This window comes from Panthera uncia (genome assembly GCF_023721935.1).
Source record: "Panthera uncia isolate 11264 chromosome A1 unlocalized genomic scaffold, Puncia_PCG_1.0 HiC_scaffold_17, whole genome shotgun sequence".
In the NCBI taxonomy this organism is placed as follows: domain Eukaryota; kingdom Metazoa; phylum Chordata; class Mammalia; order Carnivora; family Felidae; genus Panthera; species Panthera uncia.
The window spans coordinates 45,116,874-45,136,579 of NW_026057577.1; the positions used below are offsets into that span (position 1 = coordinate 45,116,874).

The window sequence follows — 19,706 nt, forward strand, 5'->3', positions numbered from 1 at the left end:
AAAAACTGGTTAAGTGTCAGGAAGCAGTGGTGAGCAGGGCAGCTACCATCCTTGCTCTCTGGAGCTTAAATATCTACTTACATACCAAGTCCTCCTTGGTACAACTTTCTCTGCCTTACTTCTGGAAGAACCAGTCTCTCCAGCTCTTCCTTCTAGGCCACTCATTCCCATTGCCATCCTCACTCATTTTCTTTCCCAGTCTTTAAACATTGGCCTTCCTTGGGGCCCTATCTTAGATACTCTTCCTATCTGTAGAGTCTCCTGTAAAATATCCAGTCCCCTACTTGAAATCGTTTCTCCTCTTCTTGACTATCTCAGAGGCACTTAAAATTCACCCTATCTGAAACAACTCATGACCTAAACACTGCCCTCCCACCCCATAACCTGGTCCTGCTCTGATCTGTGTGTCATTGAGTTGTCCATCATCCAGTTGTTTAACCCAGAAACGCTTGTCTTTCCTAACAAATCTCACATACCCACTTCTTTGCTTTAATGTCTTGAATTCCTGTCAGGTTCTACATTTCTGTTCTCACTCTTGTTTTTCAAGCTACCATCATCATCCTTTGTACAGACCATGAAAACATCATCCTCACTGTTCTCTTATGTATTTTTGCTTCCTAGTCCATCCTCCACACTTGAGAGATATTTTTTAGGTACCTAAATATATTCACATAGTTCTCAAATTTTAAAAATATGCAAAGTTGCAGGGAAGAGCTTTCTTCCCTCGTGTACCTAGGTTACCCATTCTTTTTTTTTTTTTTTTAATTTTTTTTTTAATGTTTGTTTATTTTTGAGACAGAGACAGAGCATGAGCAGGGAAGGGGCAGAGAGAGAGGGAGACACAGAATGTGAAGCAGGCTCCAGGCTCTGAGCTGTCAGCACAGAGCCCGACGCGGGGCTCGAACTCACGAACTGTGAGATCATGACCTGAGCCGAAGTCGGACGCTTAACCGACTGAGCCACCCAGGCGCCCCCTAGGTTACCCATTCTATGCATGTGGAAGGAAATGCTAAGTTTTAGGCTTTTCCTAAAACTTCATTATTTACATAAAGTTTTTTTTTTAATGTACACTTTTCTTCAGCTTGTTTTATTTTTTCATTCAACAGCATATCTTGGATATTTTTCCATTGTACTACATAGAGATTCTCCACATTCATTTTTGTGGCTGAATATGTTCCATCGTAGGAATGTTGAAATTGATGCACATTAGAGCAAAACATCTTTACTATCTAGAGTATTTCATTCTTCTCCTTTGGATGACCTTGTCAGGAATTCCTCTTTATTACACTTAGGGAAGAGAAATCTAAACTCCTCACTTGCCAGGGCTCTCAAGGTCTAGCCCTTCTTCTCTGGGTTGTCTTGTATTTGTCTTTTCCTCATCCTCTACTTTTGGATTGTATGAACATAGACTAGCTTTTATCTCATCTGTGTTCTGTGTTCCTTCCCACCTGAGACTTCTGCTTAAGCTCTTAGTCTCACATGCAGACCCATTCCTTCCTTTTCCTGTTTTCTAGTTAACCTCTAATCTACGTAAGGGAAATTTCAACTCAGTTTCCATTTCCTTAAGGTGTGCTTACCCTGGTGATCCATGGCCAAGTCAGAGCTTTCTGATACTGTCTTCTGGCATTTGGTTGCTTCCTTTGAGCAGTTATTATCATTTATTATTGTGTATTTATATGTGTGATTATTAGGTTGATATTTATCTCACTTAAAATAGTATTTCTCAAATAGTGGGTTGCAACCCGTTTTGGGTTATGAAATCAGTTTTAAAAATTATGATAAGCCCTTTTCAAAAAAAGAAATAGAATATCAGAGCCTTTCACTTAAAGTAAAGGTCTTTTTTCCATCATGCTTTTGCTTCAGATTAATAGGTGTGATCACATAAACACCTGGATATACAAATATATTGGGCATGATGTTAATTGTTATTGTTGGTCTTAGTCAAAAATATTTTATGGTAAATTATATGACGATAGCAGTTCTATTTTTGTACACAATTTCATCCCCAAATCTAGCAGAGGACATTCAGTAAATATGTTGTCTCAATGAATAAATAAATGAATGCGCACCTTTTCGGGGAGATTCACAGACTCATCCTTCCTCTTAGGAACTAATGAACCCTGGTTCTAAGCAGATGTTAGTGTTTGTTTCCTTGGCCAATTCATTTTGCATTATTAGATTATTAGAAGAAAAGGAAAGGAATGTAAAACCAGACTTTTAATGTATCTTTTAAGGGTTGATAAGGAGATTAAATACTATTGATGAAAAGTTTTTAGATTTAAATTTTTTATATTACTTATACATCTTAGGCCTTAAATACCATTTTGCTTTTTGAATAAATAATGAAACTTAATTTTTACCTGCCTAAATATCTGGATAATGTTTGAGTTTCTAAGGTAGTCTACGTGGAGGGCTTATTACATAGCTCTTACCTTTTGTGTGTGCTTCAGCAATAAAATATTTATGCAGTTCGGCAAGGTGATACTACAACCTGGTTTAGTACAACAGCTGCACTGCCTGTTCCCATGTGGCTTGATTTCCCTTTTTAATCTTCAGTTTTTGTGCAACTAAAGACTATGTCAGCATGTAGTTTATACAGCAGCAGATAACAGTGAAAGCTTCTTGAATTAACATAGTAAAGAGAAATACTCTGCTCAGTTTACTTGGTTTCACATTTTTCTCATGTCTTTGAAAAACTTTCCTAACATGTTCTACACAGTAGAGCTTTATCAACAATCATGTATTTTACAATAAGACCTTTTTGTGACTTTTTAATTCTTTAGACGTGTAAACTCATCTGCAAAGGTTTAGTTTCTGATCTTTAAAAAGAAAATATCTCAGTTCTACAGTAATCTGCATTGTAGCTTAGCACAAATCAACAAAGACCTGGAAATAAGAGAATGATTTTCATATTTATTTTCAGTCATAAATTTGTATGTATAATTGAAATTGAGATTGGCTTAAAAAGTGTGTAGGCAAAAAGTATAGAATCTTAATTCTTCTCAAATTTATTATCAGAGCCCTTTAGCACAGAGTTTTTATCTAGCATATGTGTTATTTTTTCTTTCTATTTCTAGGTGCTCCTGATCCAACAGCAGGTGCTAGTATAGATGATGAAAACTGCTGGCACTTAGATGAAGAGCAGGTTCAAGAACAGGTTAAACTGTTCCTTTCCCAGGGCGGGTACCACGGATCAGGGAAGCAGCTTAATTTGCTCTTTGCAAAGGTATGATTTTTTTTAAAAGAAATATTCTAAATATATACATATATAGAAAGTATCTATATATGATTATGTGTACACTAAAATAAAGGCTTTTTAAATTATTTTTTTGAAGAATAGAGTCTGAGTTAACCAACCAATTAGAAACTATTATGTTGTAATGCATTAATTTACTTAGGTGTCCGTAGACAAGATGTGGAGCATTTTTGTTTCTCTCAGTTCCCATTACTAAAATGGTAACAGTTTATACAATTTTGAAAAACCTTTCAGTACTCAAAAGCAAATAGCTTAATATTATTAAAAATGCTATCTTTTCACATTTTTACTTTTTCTAGTTAATGTTCTCAAGTAGAGCATAACTTTGAATATAGTCCCTATAATGTGCTTTGTATATTTAAGGGTTTTTTTTGAGGTTCCGAAGTATCTCCTGTTCTAATCCATATTCTGTAAATTTTACATAATTATTTTTGAACAGTTTATACATGCATGTGAGATATTATATATTTAGTTTAATAATGTCAGTGTATTTAAATTAGATTCAGAAGCAGGGACTTTGGAGTCATACAGACCTGGGTTTCAATCTAAATTCTAAATCTTACTGAATGTATGAACTTTGGCAAGTTATTTAAGTCCATTTCCTCATCTGTAAAATTAGTTAATGATAACACATCTCCCTCAAGTTATGAGTAAATGTAATGGTGTCTAACATGTCGTTTTAGCCTTGGTAAATGTTAATTTTCATCACCAAAATTTGATGGCCCAGGAAACATAGTTATCATTGTTATAAATTCTGTGTGAGTAGAAGCTATGTCTGTTGCTTTATACAGAACTTTTAGTACCCATAAACACAATTCTCAATACTGGGTAAAATGCTTTTTTAGTCATATTAAATCACTCTCTTTTTATAAGGGATATAGCTATTGTTCTGGCTAATGTATTCAAATTGGTTTTTAACAGAAGAGATAACTGATTGATACTTTTGACAACTCATCAATACTGTGTTAAAAAGCTTTTCTACTATTTATAATAATTATTGTTTTTTTTAACTCTGAAGAATTAGCATATATTCTGTTACTGGTCATGTTCAGAAAATAGTGTATTCTGATTAATCAGTATCCTCTTGCCAAAGATTTATCCCATTTACTAAATATAGATCGCCAATTTTCCGAGAATTAGATTACAGTAAAATACATTTAACCCTAAAACTACTTCACATGTGATTTAATCATCATTTGGTAATTAATAGGTAGTCAAACTCATGTAGTAGATCAGAGTCTGCCTTCTGAAAATTAATTACCGTTAGACTATAGGTGTACTTGAGTGTTGCTTAATAGTTGTGGTTTATATGCTTAAGAGTAAAGCGTTTATTTTCATTGCTGTTGCTGAGTAATAGGTTAGAAGTTTATCAGGAAAAGAAACATTAAATCAAATCCATGATGTAGTGGTAATATTAAAGGTTTGGCATATTTTGATTCACAGGAAGTATTTCATAGATTCTCATGTTAGTGAATAGTACACTTTGGCCTAGTGGAAGCAAAGTGAAAGAGGTATTAGGCCTACAGCTGCTATTTTTATGCCTGTAGATGATGTATACATTATATATGCTGTATGAAGTAACATCATCTAATTTTGGAAATGGAATAACTTTTTTTATTTTTTAATTTTTTGGCATAACTTTTAGAGTTAACACAGATCTGGGCTCTGATCCCAGCAATTCCTCTTGTCCTTTGGGCAAGTTACTTCATTTCTCTGAAGCATGGTTTTATAATTCATAAAATGGAATTATAATCTGGCCTACTTTATATAGTTATTGTGAAGAGTACCTGGTAGGTACAAATGTAAAAACTCTTTAGCGTGATGTCCAGTAAATGGCAACTCCCTTTCTTCCTCACAGTCTTCATCTGTTCATGACTGTTTAGTGCTTCCATATGGGAAATAACTTTTTAAGATTATTGAAATAATCCTGGAAGCACAACATTTGTGATTTAGGGTGAAAGTGCTTTTGAGTTCTTTGCAAGGCTCAAATGTAAAGCCTGTGATGGGGTTCCGTTACTTGTCAGGGTACAAGCCTGACACAGGATCTGTGGATCTTTAGGTTTGGGCTGCTTAATTGAATATCTGCCATTTCCTCCTTCATTTGCCTTTCACACAGAACCTTGAATAAAAGGACCCCCTCTCTTTTTCTGCTGCTTATGACCTTGTTCAAGTAATGTCCTGTAGGGAGAACTGGTGGTGTTCAGCTCAGATTCTTATTTGTTGAACACATGGCAGTAAACGCTTTTGGGACTGATAGATTTATTTAGGGTTTTCTCGAAAGAGACTTAGTCTTGTGTCCCCCCTCCCCCCCCTTTTTTAAAATTTTATTTGGAGAATTTGGCATAAGAGTAGTGGACAGAGCTTTAAGTTCCAGCTTTGACAGGCTGAGTTAGCTTACCAGGTCACAGGTTATGGTTCTGCTTCCTGGATCGTTCATTTAGAGCAAGAGAATTCTTTAACCTGTGATGCAGTCCATTTCCTTTGACTATTGCAAAAAGAGTCCCATCTGAGTGAATATAAAAGTATAATGTTGCTCTTCTTGTCAGAAAACTTCGGTGTGAGAATGTACCAAAATTTTGATTTACCTCAAAAACTGAAGGACTTTGCAACTCTGGAAATATACTACAAAAGATTGCAGTGTACAGTTTAAATTGGTGAATTGTATGGTATGTGAATTATGTCTCAATAATGCAGTTTTTTAAGAACAGAAAGACAGATGTTATTATTATAAACATTACTCAGTCGATTTAGAAGATCCCTAAAGAGTTATCATTAGACTGCTTTTGGCTTGTCTATTCTGGTGGTAAGTACAATCAGTTGGAAGAGTCAGGAAGGTGCCAAATTATTTGTCTTGTTTAATTTGGTATGTTTCTGTAGGCTGGCAAAAATTTCTTCTTTGTAATTGGGAAGGTAACCAAATTTCCTCATGTGGATTATGAAACATGATTTTTAAAAATTAACAGTTAATTCTCTGATTAAATTGCCATTTAGGATAGAGACCAGTTTTTAATAAACTTTTGTTTGCTTAAGAGGGCTGGTGTCAAAAATTACCTGCCCTGGACCCCAGAGAAAGAAATAAAGTGGTCTGTTTGTGTATCGCTGTGTATTTTTGAACACTTTTCTAAAGGTCTGATTTTTCCCCATTAGGTGCGGGAGATGTTGAAGATGAGGGACTCTAATGGGGCCCGCATGTTGACGTTGATAACAGAGCAATTCATGGCTGACCCTCGTCTGTCACTTTGGAGACAACAAGGCACTGCGATGACTGACAAATATAGGCAGCTCTGGGATGAGCTGGGTAAATACAAGTTTCCTGATGGATTGCCATTGAGTTGTGTATGGGTAAAGATCATGGTGGAGTGTTTAAAAAAGCATAGTCAGAGTGTTGCTGAAGAGAGAGCTGCTCGTATGTGAACTAACTGCCATTATATCCTGGTTAGAAGAAGGAGGACTTGGGCTGACATTTGCAGGAAATAATCTTGGGAAGGTTTGGAGGAAATTGTGTGATCTTGAAAGCGAGCATAGGAATCTGCCTTAATATTTGAAAAAAGAAGCTATGTTGTTTTAAAACAGTTATTTTGTTTAGTAGAGCTAGTTACTTATTTCTAGAATAATATTGTAATCAATTCGCCTAAAATTTGGGTTTTCCCCCCCTTTGCCTACGTTAAAAGTATCGAAAGTGGTTTGAACATTTTTTTTTTTTTTGGCTGCTACAGACTTAGACGAACTTTTGATTGTCTGAATGGAAAAGATACAGCAAACTATAATTTTTATTGCTTCCCAGATCTCTGTAATAAAAATGATTGAAAAAATGACAAATCCATTAGTCTTATTCACCGGGAAATTTGGGGAGATGAATATTTTTACCCAGTGCCCATTGCTAGGGAATTAACAATGCATTTGTGGTCTTTCTATTAAGAAATCTGCATGGGGAAAATGGAACTTTTGACAAATATCTCAATGCCTGTATTTTATGTTTTGGATATGATAACTAGAAGATCCTAGTTTCATTGAAATTGAATAGAATAACTCTTCATACCTTCACCTTTTTTCTCTCTTGGTTAATAATAGACCACATCCTGTTGATTGATCCCATGTTAAGTCTAGACCAAGGGAAGCTGTTGTTTTTGTATGTGCCCCATGATTGTAATAATTGGAAGGGACCTTTGAAGTGAACTGTTTTATGGGTAAGGAAACTGAATTCTGGGGAAGTTCAGGAGACTTCCAGAAAATGACATTGACTGACTTACGGATATGCAGCAAGTTGGTAAAGAATTGGGACGTTAGAGTTTCCTCTTTCCCGTTAATAGAATGTATGTTCAGAAACTTGGTATGGATGACAGCTCTTTTTTTTTTTTTGACATATATATCTGCTACTTGCCACCTGTTAGGTATTTGTTGACCTTTTTCCCTGGTATTTTTATTAACTATCTTGTGATAACTTAATCTTGGTACATTCTTTGGGTCACCTGAAGTAATGGTTAGTGATCTCTAACCCAATCAAAATTTAAATCAGTCTGTAACTATAGTAGATTGTTTCAATATATTAGAAGAGTGTTTGGGAGCATGGTCTGGTGATTGGAGAACACAAGTGTAATGTGTGGTTTAAACGTATTTTTATACAATACTGAGTGATACACTTTTCCAGGTAAACCTTTTTCAATTTTATAATTCATCAGTAAATGTTGAATTGATTAGTTGGTTTATGACATTCAAAAGGACTAGCATTACAAAAAAAACTATAATGAAGGGAATCATTTAAAGAAAAAAATTTTGGATCAATACTAAATGAATAAAATTTTAAGAACTTAGATGCTTGGAGGAAATTAGAATTACAAATAACTAATTAGGAGAAGGCAAACTAATTTTTTTGGTTACAAAAAAAGTGATATAGTTAAATAAAACTTACAGTGTTCATATTTAATCCATTAGTCACATCTCACTTTTCCAAGTTGTTTTGGAAATTATGTGCCTCAGCCTTCAATAAGAATTATAAATTCTCATTAGGTGGAAGTTCCCACCAGCTGATTCTAGTTATACCCTATGATGAACTGCTTTCTGATTATGGACCAGGCTTTATATTATTCAAGTTCTTTGATTTCAGTCTAAGATGAAGAATACATTTTCTTGCCCTGTATTTCCTTTTTTCACAAATCCCACCCTGCCCACCAATCATTACTAGACTGTTGTAAATTCTCTTGTGTACTCTGATGGCAAGCAGAGGTCACTAGCCATTTTAACCGCATCTATGTTCTGTGAAGAATCCCATGTAGAAGTAACAATAGCTACCATATCTTAATATTCATTCACCAAAAAATTAACTAAAAGTTGCTTCTGGACTACAAAACGAAAGGATTTTGCTTCTTAATAAAATGGGAGAATTTGACTTTGTGCCCCTGCGCAGGGCTCACATTGCTTCAAGGCTCTGCTTTGGAATTAAATGCTGAGCACTGCCAGATGCCAGACATTGAGAAGAGGCTGAGTTTTGTCGGCAAATGGGATCTGCAAGTTAATTGGTGTTTTCTGCAGGCTTCTGGCTGTGAAATGAAATTGGAAGCCCTTTAGCCACATGGATAATACAGGACCTGAATACAAATGTCACATGTCACCATCAGGACCCACTGTGAGACAATAGTGTTCCCACTCCAACACTGCACCATTACAGATCATTTAAATATGGGGATTACATTTAAACTAAAAGCCCCATTTGCCTTTTACTGCAATTTAAATGTCCTCTTAGCAAAAGCTAAGTGACAAATTAAATGAAAAAAGTGCCCACATTTTTAAAGCTGTAATGCAAAACAACCTTTTATTGCTTCTCATGTGCCACGAATGAATCATTATACTTGTCAACCCTAAACCAAGCCATAATTGGAGCAGCTACTGTTATCAAAGTGGGGCCGCTCTGTGACAGCTTAATAAAGCTGAAACTGTTAAATTAAATCTCAGATGCTTAACTCCTTAGCACTGGTGAATTCGATGGGTCCATTTCTGGCAATAGCCAATACACCAGGAAAAAAAAAAAAAAGATTCCTGGCATGAAAGCCTTAATCTGATGAAAGTGTACAAGTAAGAGTATCTTAGCCAAGTAACTGTGCTTCTTGGCAGAAGTATTTGGAGGCATCAGATTGTCAGCCTGATTACAAAATTTAATTTTTTTGGTAAGATCAGATATTCCCCTCCCCAATATTTACAGCTTACTGAGTATATGTGATTTATTAAAATTTAACTCTTGATGTTTCAAAATTAGTTTAAAACATAATATATATATGTATAACTTTGTCTCTCTTTCAAGTAAGTATATACAAACTTTTTTGAAGTAGCAACAGGCCCGATTCCTTTCCCCCTCGGGAACAGAGGGATTAATTATGCTCAGTTCTTCTTTTCTAAATTAAGTGCCTATGATATTCATTTAGTCTGAGTTAATTTTTGTGAATTATTCCTTGATATTCATAATGTAGTATGAAATAAATACAGATGCATACTATTAAGATCCTGTTCAGTGCATCCCATTTGCAGATACATTATTCTTATATATGAATCTTTTTCAATATTAGTTTTACTTTTTCTATGTGACAGTCATTTTCTAAACCATACGGCAGTCATCTCAGAGTACGTGTGGTATCATGATCAGCAAGAGAAAATGTATACGTTAAAATCTTAAGACAGGGGGTGCCTGGGTGGCTCAGTAGGTTGAGTGTCTGACTCTTGATTTCAGTTTGGGTCATGATCTCGTGGTTCATGAGTTTGAGCCCCACGTTGGGCTCTGCGCTGGCAGCACTGAGTCTGCTTGGAATTCTTTCTCTCTTTCTCTGTCTCTGCCCCTTCCCTGCTCAAACGTGCATGTGCATGCATGCTCTCTCTCTCAAATTTCAAAAAATAAAATAAAATCTTAAGACAGAAAGCCCATTGCAGTGATAGAAGGTGCATATTTGGTAGATCTATAGAATATACACCTGTTTAGTTGCATTCTTTATTCTATAAAATGCAGATTTTTCTAGAAAGCAGATCATAGAAATAATCCTTAGATTTCAAAGAACAACCCAGTGTCGATTGGTGGTGAGCACACCTACTGTTAGCCCTAATGGCTTTGTGTTCAGCACACTTAATTACCATGGGGGTCTTTAGGGATGAGGGGGTATATTGTAATCTCTTATCTATGTTGATGGGTCTCTTTCCTTAAATGTCTTCTAGACTGTAATTTTACTTTGCTTCATAAAACTATAGGTTGTAGCTGCCAGTCTATTAAAATCTAATTAAAAATGGATGCCATTAGAGGAAACAGTTAAATAAGATTTAATTACAGCTTTATCATAGGGAAAGATTCTTAAATTTTCATTTTTCAAGTTTTACATATGTGTTTTTTTTCCTAAAATTTTAAATACTTTCTCTGTGAGCTGAGTCATATGTTTTGCATTCTAGCATCTCAACTTTGTTTTTTAGGTAGAGGCTGGGCTACCATTGCAAGAGCCTTGCTACTCTGAGCTTTGCTCACATTCACAAGATACAAGGAGTTATCTTAAAGAATTCTTTTCCAAGGTTTTGATATGGGGGTGTCACACTGGCTCAGTTGGTGGAGCATGCCATGCGACTCTTGATCTCGGGGTTGAGTTCAAGCCCCACATTGGGTGTACAGATAACTTAAAAATAAAACCTAAAAAAAAAAAAGTTTTGAAATGGGTACCTAAGTCTTTGTGAGTAGAAATAGTCATAGTTAGAAGTTTCTTTCTATTTTGAAATCCGCTGTAAGGTTAGTTTGACCAGTGGCTAAGCAGCAGCTCTCGTGTTCCTTGGTAGGGTACCGGAAAGATTTGAGTGGGTGTACAGATTCAGGGTGCATGGAGTCACAATAAATCTTTGTTCAGCAATAGAGAACTTAGCCCATCGTTCATCCATTGAGACCAAATCTGTTGCAAATACTGAAAATTTCCTGTTCCGCAGACTCAGAACACTTGTCTCATGTACTACCTCAGATACCAGTAGTCATCTCTATGGGCCTCTTCCGCACCCACCCACCCACCCACATTTTTCCTGAATCGTATGCTTAAGTCACACATTTAAAATGATGCTGTAAGTAACTTCGAAGGGCTTTTGTGCACAGTCAGAAATAAGATTCCAAAGACTCTGCTTTGGAGGTCATTGTGGAGAAATACCTGGGAAATGCCACCTAACGTCTCTAAAAGTAATAGACTTAGTAATTTCATCCACTGTTTTGAGCCACTACTTGTTTTATATGATAAATTCAAATCCAGGCTTTCCCAAGTTTGAAGCTGATGGTGGTTAGTGAATGTCTGAGGAGTTACTCCTTTTCAGAGAGAACTTGGAAGCATTCCAGTGTGGTTTGCCATATAAGTAGTGTTCTCTTTGCTAGTGCCATGGAGAAAACAGCAATTCCCAGAGCCCCCTTGCAGCAAAAAGTTGTCAGGTGCAAAAGTTGGATACTTCTCTGTAGCTGTAAGTGTACAATGTAAGCCTAATGGACTACACATTAGGGATTGTTTCTCACCTGCCAGTTTATCTTCCCTGGCCATAAGGAGAAGACAACTTTACCACTGAAACCACTTCAGTGTCTTCTCGTTAACCCTTCATTCCAGAAGTCTTATTGTGGTTTCTTTATCAGTATGGTATTAAGCCCTTGCTATGTTCAGAGGCATAGATGTATTAAGTGTTTGATTTTACTATTGGTGATGGTCCTGGTAGTATAGGGGGGGAATAGAGGGATAGAACCTTCAGGAGACAGAAATTAGAATAGGTATGAGTGAACTGAGGGGTACTTTGATAGAGTAATTTATTCACATACTAGTACAAATACTTGTAGAGACTGAATTTAACATGGTTTTACAAGGTGTTCATGGAGGCGAATTGTTAGGAAGTAGGAAGAAGTAGTGACAATGAATAACATGAACAAAGACAGGTATGAACTCAATGGGAGAGGGTTCAAATTCATTGTCAACAATGTTGTCTTCAAGATTTTCAGTCCCAATTTTATTGTCATTTGTTTTTACTCCAAAGGGAGGTGAGAAGGGAGAGAGAGTAGACCTAGGATCTAAGCTTTTCCTATGCTTTATTTCCCATTTTAGTCCAGCTACTGAAGATGACATAGATGTCAGCACTTATTATTTATCAGGAACTATGCTGAGCACCTAACGCATGCATTATTTTTTCATTCTTGAAACAATCCAGTGAGATTTAGGTATAATTATTTGCCTTAATTTTATAGCTGAGAAAACTGGCACTTTGGGAGACTAGATAACTTGCTTGAGGTCACAGTAGCAGAGCCGGGATTTGATCCCAGGCCAGTGGCTTCAGAGACTTAACCGCCAAACTACATACCATCCTCACTTGTTTTGTTTTGCCTCTCTGCTAAGTGGTCTCTGCTCCGAGCAGAGCAGGGGCAAGCTGAAGCTCACCTAGATGGCAGTAAACCCTGTAAAAGCTGCGCGGCTGGTCTGCCCACTCGTGGTCCTGCAGGTCTAATTATAGTCGTCAGAGCTTACCTATTCTAGTTGCTCATCTTTGTTTCTAGCAACTCTCTAACTTCAGCATCTGAAAAAAGATACAGTGTAGAAGAGCCACATACATGCTATTGATTGAGAACTGTTACAATAAACTTATGCTTATCACAAAATACAGAGAGAGTACATAGGGGATACGGGATACAGTTGAATTTTCATTTCATTTTCCAGGCTCCTTTGCTAAGGAGCCAGTGAGACCTTTAGGTCATGGTCTTTGTCCTGGCCTGTATCAAGCCCTAATGATAACACACTTGTCAATACTTGCTTATGTCATGTGGTCTGTAGCTCTGCAGATCCCTCCTGCACTTGGGCTAGGCTGTCCTGCTCTGGAGTGGGGTTACACTTCCTGTTTCAGTCTGGTTTTCCCCTTATTATTCATAGCTCCCTCTAAATACAGAGGCTTTGTCAGTTGTTCAGGAGGCTTTGCTTCTGTCTGGCCATGTTCTCAGAACACTGATGCTGCTGCTGAGTCCTCACTACCTGTGCGTGGTGTATTCCTCTGTTTTGTGGTCCTCTTGCTTTTTGTCTCTTAAAACTGAGACTTCTGTGTTCGGGGCTCAGAGGCCCCTGGATTCTGCTCTGCTCTGGGAATGGGAAGAAGGGGGGTTGTTCTCTGCTCCTTGAAGTAGGCAGAGTTAACTTTTAGTTTGGGTCAGAACTGAACCAAAAGAGAGAATGCGTATTTTTTTAAACATTTTTTTATGTTTATTTATTTTTGAGAGAGGTGGTTGGGAGGCGGAGATAGAGGGAGACAGAGGATCCAAAGCAGGCTCTGCACTGACAGCACAGAGCCTGACGCAGGGCTCGAACTCCCGAACTGTGAGATCATGACCTGTGCTGAAGTCAGATGCTTAGCCAACTAAGCCGCCCAGGTACCCTGTGAATGCATATTCTTTACTTCCTGTACAGTGCCATCAACTGTCTTTCCCTTGAGTGCAGCTGCTAGGATTTAATTGTCCATTCATTACTCACTTATGGGAAAGAGTAGAAATAAAGAGAACAATTTTTAAACAAATATTAATAGAAAATGGTAGATTCTCAAGATTAAAAGAGATCTTTACAGATTGTTTGATCCTATTATCTAACCAATTGGAGATTCCTAACGATAATCATCTTCTAAGTTATTTAGGTGTACAAATAGATGATCTGTAACAACACTTGGGGATCACCCCCTTGTGTATTTTTATGAAACTTTATTCTAAATATAGACCACAGAGATTTTATTAGGAGTTAAGATGCCTTATGACTTATGATAGTACATGTTCGTGTCCTATATTGTATATGTAGTGTGTTGGTAGCATTATTTGTACCAAGAATAGGTTCTAGTTTCTTTCTTTTATGTAATATTTATGAATCCATTGTTAGTAGATATTTTTCTCATATTAGTGGCTACTAAGAGTGTCAGAGTATTAGTATAAAGTGTCTTTTTCTTCCTCACAACAATTTTAGAAAAGTTTTATTCTCTTTCTGTTTCCTGAGAGTTAGTATTGCACTTGCCCTCAAGAAACTGCCACCAAAGGGAAATGTGGCTGGGGGAGAGGTGGTCTCCTTGCTCAACTGTGGATCTCTGGGGAGCACCATCACAATAGGGTAGGGGGGGGAGTGAGAGAGTGGGAAGGAAGGAAGGAAGACGGGTTGGGGAAAATTTCCTCTCATCACTTCTTACCCTGAAGTGGCAGCATACAAAAATAAATGAGGTCTGAGAAGCCTCATCTAAGCCCTCTGAGATTCTCAGGAGCTTCACGGGGATCAGAGATGCCGGGAGCCAGACTAGAAGAAGTAGAAGCCACGGGAGGAGTGAGACAGCCACTTAGGTTGTTCTCTGTGGGGTGCCGTGTGGAGCAAGGTGCTTTACAAATGTTTGGGCAGTTGATTAAAGCTTAGGTGGGTCAATGAGGGGGCAGGAGAACCTAAGGAAATGATGAATGTGTGTCTGTTAGACAGGGGGTGTTCACCTGTGCCTCACAGAGGCCCTGAGGCGGGATTGGGAGGAAGTGAGTGTGGATGGGGGGAGGCAAGTCCTCTTCGTCCCAACAGATGACTTTCACCACTTGACACATAGCCTTTCTGTCAAGATTTCTCTAGAACAAAGGGTTCTGAGATTAAAAATGCATGCTTGATTCTTACCATCTTCAATAGGCTTTTAAATAGCTGCTCTTCTTAGAGGTGTACCAAAGAATGACTTTTATTTATATAAATAATTTTCTTTTTTGAGGAGAAGGCAAGCTGGTAAATGATGTATAGCAGGTGAGTTTTTGTGAGGCTGCTGTAAGCTTATCTAACAATTGCATAATATTGTTTCAGTGTTTAAAAATTCCAAATTGGAATAAGAATAATATTCTGTCTAGTAAAATACAGGTGCCCTCTGACATTAAACTGCTTGGATGAATTAGTAACTGGTTCTAGGTTATTTTCTCAGGCTCTGATCTAGAGACAAATAACCAGGAGTAGTGATAGTAATTGTCCAAAATGGGGCTAACTCACACAGCTCTCTGTGTCTCCTGTTGCAAAGATAACCTTTGAAATAGAAATTCTAATCTTTGAATTTGGGCTGTGTCAGCTCTATTTTCTTGACCCTAGGTTGTGCTTCCCAGCCCCTTTCAATTTGGGGTATGTTAGTAAGTTTCAAAATTGCTTTGGGCAATCCTGGAGGAGAGCATGACCACTCATCAATTAGGTATCAGACTTAAGTTATCAGCAACCTTGAAATGGCTTAGATTGGAAGCCACAGTCTCTCTTTATGGATGGGCATAAGCTGAGGGAGTTGGATGGGAGGACTGTATACAGGGCACTTGGGTCCAATATAAGCTTGGAATTTGGAGAGAATTCTGTTAGGAACAATGGCTTCAAAATGTTGCCAAGACCACAAAAGTGGGACACCTCCGGTCTCCAACACACAGACATTTAAAGATGATAGTATATCCGGTAACCTATTCACCATACATACTGATCATACACATAGGATGCTCTTTGCCAAATGTTAGGGTCCTGTGTACAACAGCTAGTCTGAGAGATTTTTGTTTGTTTTGAAACCATTTAAACCACTCACTGTCCTTAATAATCTTGTCAGTTGCTGTCTTTTGGGGGCATTTAAACTAATTCCAGAGCCATCCTTTTTCATCTTTATTAGTGTTCATGTGATAATCTCACCCCCCTTTCCTCTTCTTGTCCACTAATTAGAATACTGAAAATGACACATTTTTTTTTAAGTTGTTTTCCTGTACAGGTGAAAAAAATGTGCCTGGCATATAGTTGGTGCTTAGTAAAGTATCTATCAATGAAATAGTGAAGAAATAATTGAAGTGTAATGCTAAAACACTTATTTGGAGGCTTTACGAAGTTGAGTATTTTTGATGTACTGAGAACAGTGATTGAAAGGCCTTAGTCTTCACTGCGTCTTCAGTTTTCTTCCCCTCCTGGCTTATCTTGCCGTCTTCGCCCATGTACAGGTGGATATTCATGGGTGCCTGTTTATGCCTGAATGTATGCAGATGCACGTGTGCGCACACACTCAATACACACTGAAATACAAACAGTATAGAGTACAGAAGGGCAGTGATTCCCCCTTGCCATCAGTGCTGCAGGTAATCTATTGCATTAATCAGCCAGCCAGTGGGAAATGCATGGGGAGTGATTATACTATCATACACAATACAATCAGCATGAAACACTTGTCAAGACCAATACATCAAAGTTTAATTCAGTAATAGAATGAATTAGAGCAAAATGAAACATTCTGTTCTCCAAGAACTCAGCACTCATCACAGGTTCTTTCTCAACTCGGTAGAAAAGTCAGTGCATTAAGAAACTGTTTTTATGAATGAAATTGAAGTTCTCTTATGTCCAAATACTGCAATCCCTTTTACTGGGGCTTCTTATACAAGTCTAGTGCTAAACTATATTCGTCAGTATTCCATAATCATAGCCATTGGTAAATTTGATTATTTTTTGTGAGGGATCCTGATGATCTTGTATCCTAATTGTTCTCCATGGTTAAATGAAAGGCAGTTCTTTTCCTATTGGCTCAGGGAAGAAGCACTTATCTATAGATATGGCTGGTGGACAGTAGAGTGCCCTACCAGAAAGCAGATAAATTAACAATGACTTGGTGTTTACAGTGCTTTATGATAGGTACTGTCATTAGGAGCTTATAGTCTAGTTGGGAAACAAAATGAATAAGGGAAAAATAAAAAGCAGCCCAAGACCACCTAAGGCAACTGAAGAAATGAAGTTAGATAATGTAGTACCTGTTTCAGAAAAATTTGAGGATCTAACACATTTCATATTCTGAATCAGTCTTCTGTGTCAGTTTATAACAGTCAAATGAAATACACCTAACCGAGCATGCTTTTTCAAAGGGACAGGTAACAGCTCACCAGGACTATTGTAGTTTTCAAAGCCTTCGACTGGAATACAGAGAAGATTTCCTGAAGTCAGATGGTCTCTAAGTATGGATTCTGATCCCCATATTTACCAACTGTATATCCCTGGACAGGTCCCTTATTTTAGAGAGAACTTTAGTTTCCTTATGTGTAAAATGACCATAATGAGGATTCTTAAGGCCTAAAGATGATTAAATAACGCATAACACTTTCTTTCTCATTCCAAGGGTCTTTTGCCTATGTCGAGAAAGTGGGCCCAATGGGAAGCTTATAGGAGAGAGACATCATGAAAACCTAGGGAGTCTTTTTCAGAAATAGATTTCTATAAACTTGGACTGTTGAATGGATCTTGGAACTGTTTGTGAAGACAGCTTGGTTAAGCAGCCAGTGCAGAGCGCATGGAAAATGCTCATGCAGGTTACCACAGTTCACATTCCTTCCCCTCACTAACAACACTGACTACCCTTTTTGTGTATGAAAATAAGACGTCTGTCATTGTGGCTTTTTTCTTTATGATTTTTCCTGTCTTTCCTCCCTCCCTCAAAAATGAGAAGGGTGGTGAGTGGTGGACGAGCTGGCTCTGGCCATTCCTACAGAACCAGATTCCCAGTAAGGTCAGGCAGGCTGTTTTTGGTGAATCTGGCATGTTGACCTGTCAGCACTGACAAATCACTGCGTATCAGAGGAGGGCCACAGGTTTCCCCAGAGGAAACATTATCAAGGATACCCATTAACTTTTTGGAGTATCTGGTTTGTTTTCTTTTTTGATAGCAAAAAAAGATGGTTGTTTCATTCAGTCTTTTCTCAGAGCCTGGCTAAATAATAGCCGATTTTGCGCGCCCTTTTGCTTGAGAGTTAGCCCTGCTCGGGGCACCTGGGTGGCTCAGTTGGTTGGGCGTCTGACTTCAACTCAGGTCATGATCTCACAGTACGTGAGTTGGAGCCCTGCATCGGGCTCTGCTGACAGCTCAGAGCCTGGAGTTTCGGATTCTATGTCTCCCTCTCTCTGTTCCTCCCCAGCTTGTGTGCACTCTCTCCTTCTCTCTCTCAAAAATAAACAAACATTAAAAAAAAAAGTTAAAAAAAAAAAAAAAAGCCCTGCTTGACCTAACATGATCTCAGAAACTCTCTCTATACAGTGTACCTGAGGTATTTGAAATTTTCCCAGAAATGTTTTAGTGCGTTCGAAACTATACCAAATATAAAGTAAGGAGAATGTTTTTACCAGTTAAACTTATTTCTCAAACAGTGGTGACTAATATATTAAGACTGAATTGTACTGAGAACAATACTATAATTAGGGTCACAGTTTTTGTGTGGTCTGACCCAAGAAATTTTGTGACTATAGTTTTGGTAGCACAACTAATTATACCAGTGATCTCCTATTTGTGACTGCAATTAGGCATTTCATGGCCTCTAAATAAGTATAATTAGTTAATTGGATCATGCATGAAATTCTAGCCTCTCATAATAGCCTCTGAGAACAAAAATAAATATGATAAATATTATGAATTGTTTTATAACTGTGGAACCCTGGGAAATACCACAATTGTTTTACTTTGTTACTATTTCGTAGGAATAAACATGGTATTAAAAAGTAGAAGTTAAACTATGTAACATTCTTTATTCTCTACCTTTGAGGCAGAGAGAAAAGGGGATCACTAACCTTTCTGCTGCTCCTCTGCCTCTTACTCCCCACTTGCCACTGCACCTGTGTGTTGCCCCCTTAGCATTATACACGTTGTATCTTCTGGAAAATAGGGAGAAGAGCCACATTTATCAAAAACGCCTAAGTGCCTTTATGGAAGAGGTGTACCTTTTAATTACTGAATTGATTTGCATACTAAAAAAAACATGAAGTAGAAGGACTTTAAAAACAAGTGTTATTGACTCTGGGGGATACCACTAGAGAATGGCCAACTGATTTATTCAGTCACAAATCATAATGCTCCACCCAGTAGTACACCCACAGGCAAAAAGCACACTTAGTCACACGCAAGTGCATTATCCTGGAAATGCTGATGTGACTGTATTCCAACAGACCTCGTGATACATCATAATTTCAGAGAAAACAGATTTCTTCTGACTTGGATAATCATTCTTGAATTGTAAGTTGGGTTTATCTTTTGTTTGAAATCTTCAGTGGAGTTTCTTGTTTGCTGTGACTTTCAAAGTCTTGAAAAATGCAGTTTTCTTTTGTTTTCATTAGGCTCTTTTTAAATGGACCTTGTGTAGGTTTTTGTTGGGGATGCTTTCTCTACAGGGGAGAGACAAGACATGGTTAAATAAAGTACACGATTTCTTAGCTGTGCCTTTAAGGTTTCTTCATAATTTTAGACAATAATGTACCCTTTTATATTATGCTGCGAAAATATGAGCAATAGAATGATGATTCTGTCAAGAGACAAAAATGGTGAATCTTGGGATTTATGTATGCATAACTACATACATGAATCCTAGCTTAACAGAAGTACTTTTTGACTACATAGGTAGGCAGAGGCTACAATACCCGAGTGTTGAGAATATTGGATTTTGGGGAGCATGAGTTTGTAA

At 37.5% G+C, this 19,706-nt stretch overlaps 1 protein-coding gene across 7 annotated transcripts in view; it reads left to right on the top strand.

Moving 5' to 3' along the window:
• ZSWIM6 (zinc finger SWIM-type containing 6) overlaps window positions 1-19,706 on the top strand; it is a 198,593-nt gene that overhangs the window by 136,605 nt on the left and 42,282 nt on the right. For all 7 annotated transcript variants that reach the window (XM_049649510.1, XM_049649504.1, XM_049649506.1 and 4 more), the window contains 2 exons: window positions 3,078-3,226; window positions 6,404-6,554. In XM_049649510.1, the coding sequence (XP_049505467.1) occupies window positions 3,078-3,226; window positions 6,404-6,554 (300 nt within the window). The remainder of the gene's footprint in view (window positions 1-3,077; window positions 3,227-6,403; window positions 6,555-19,706) is intronic.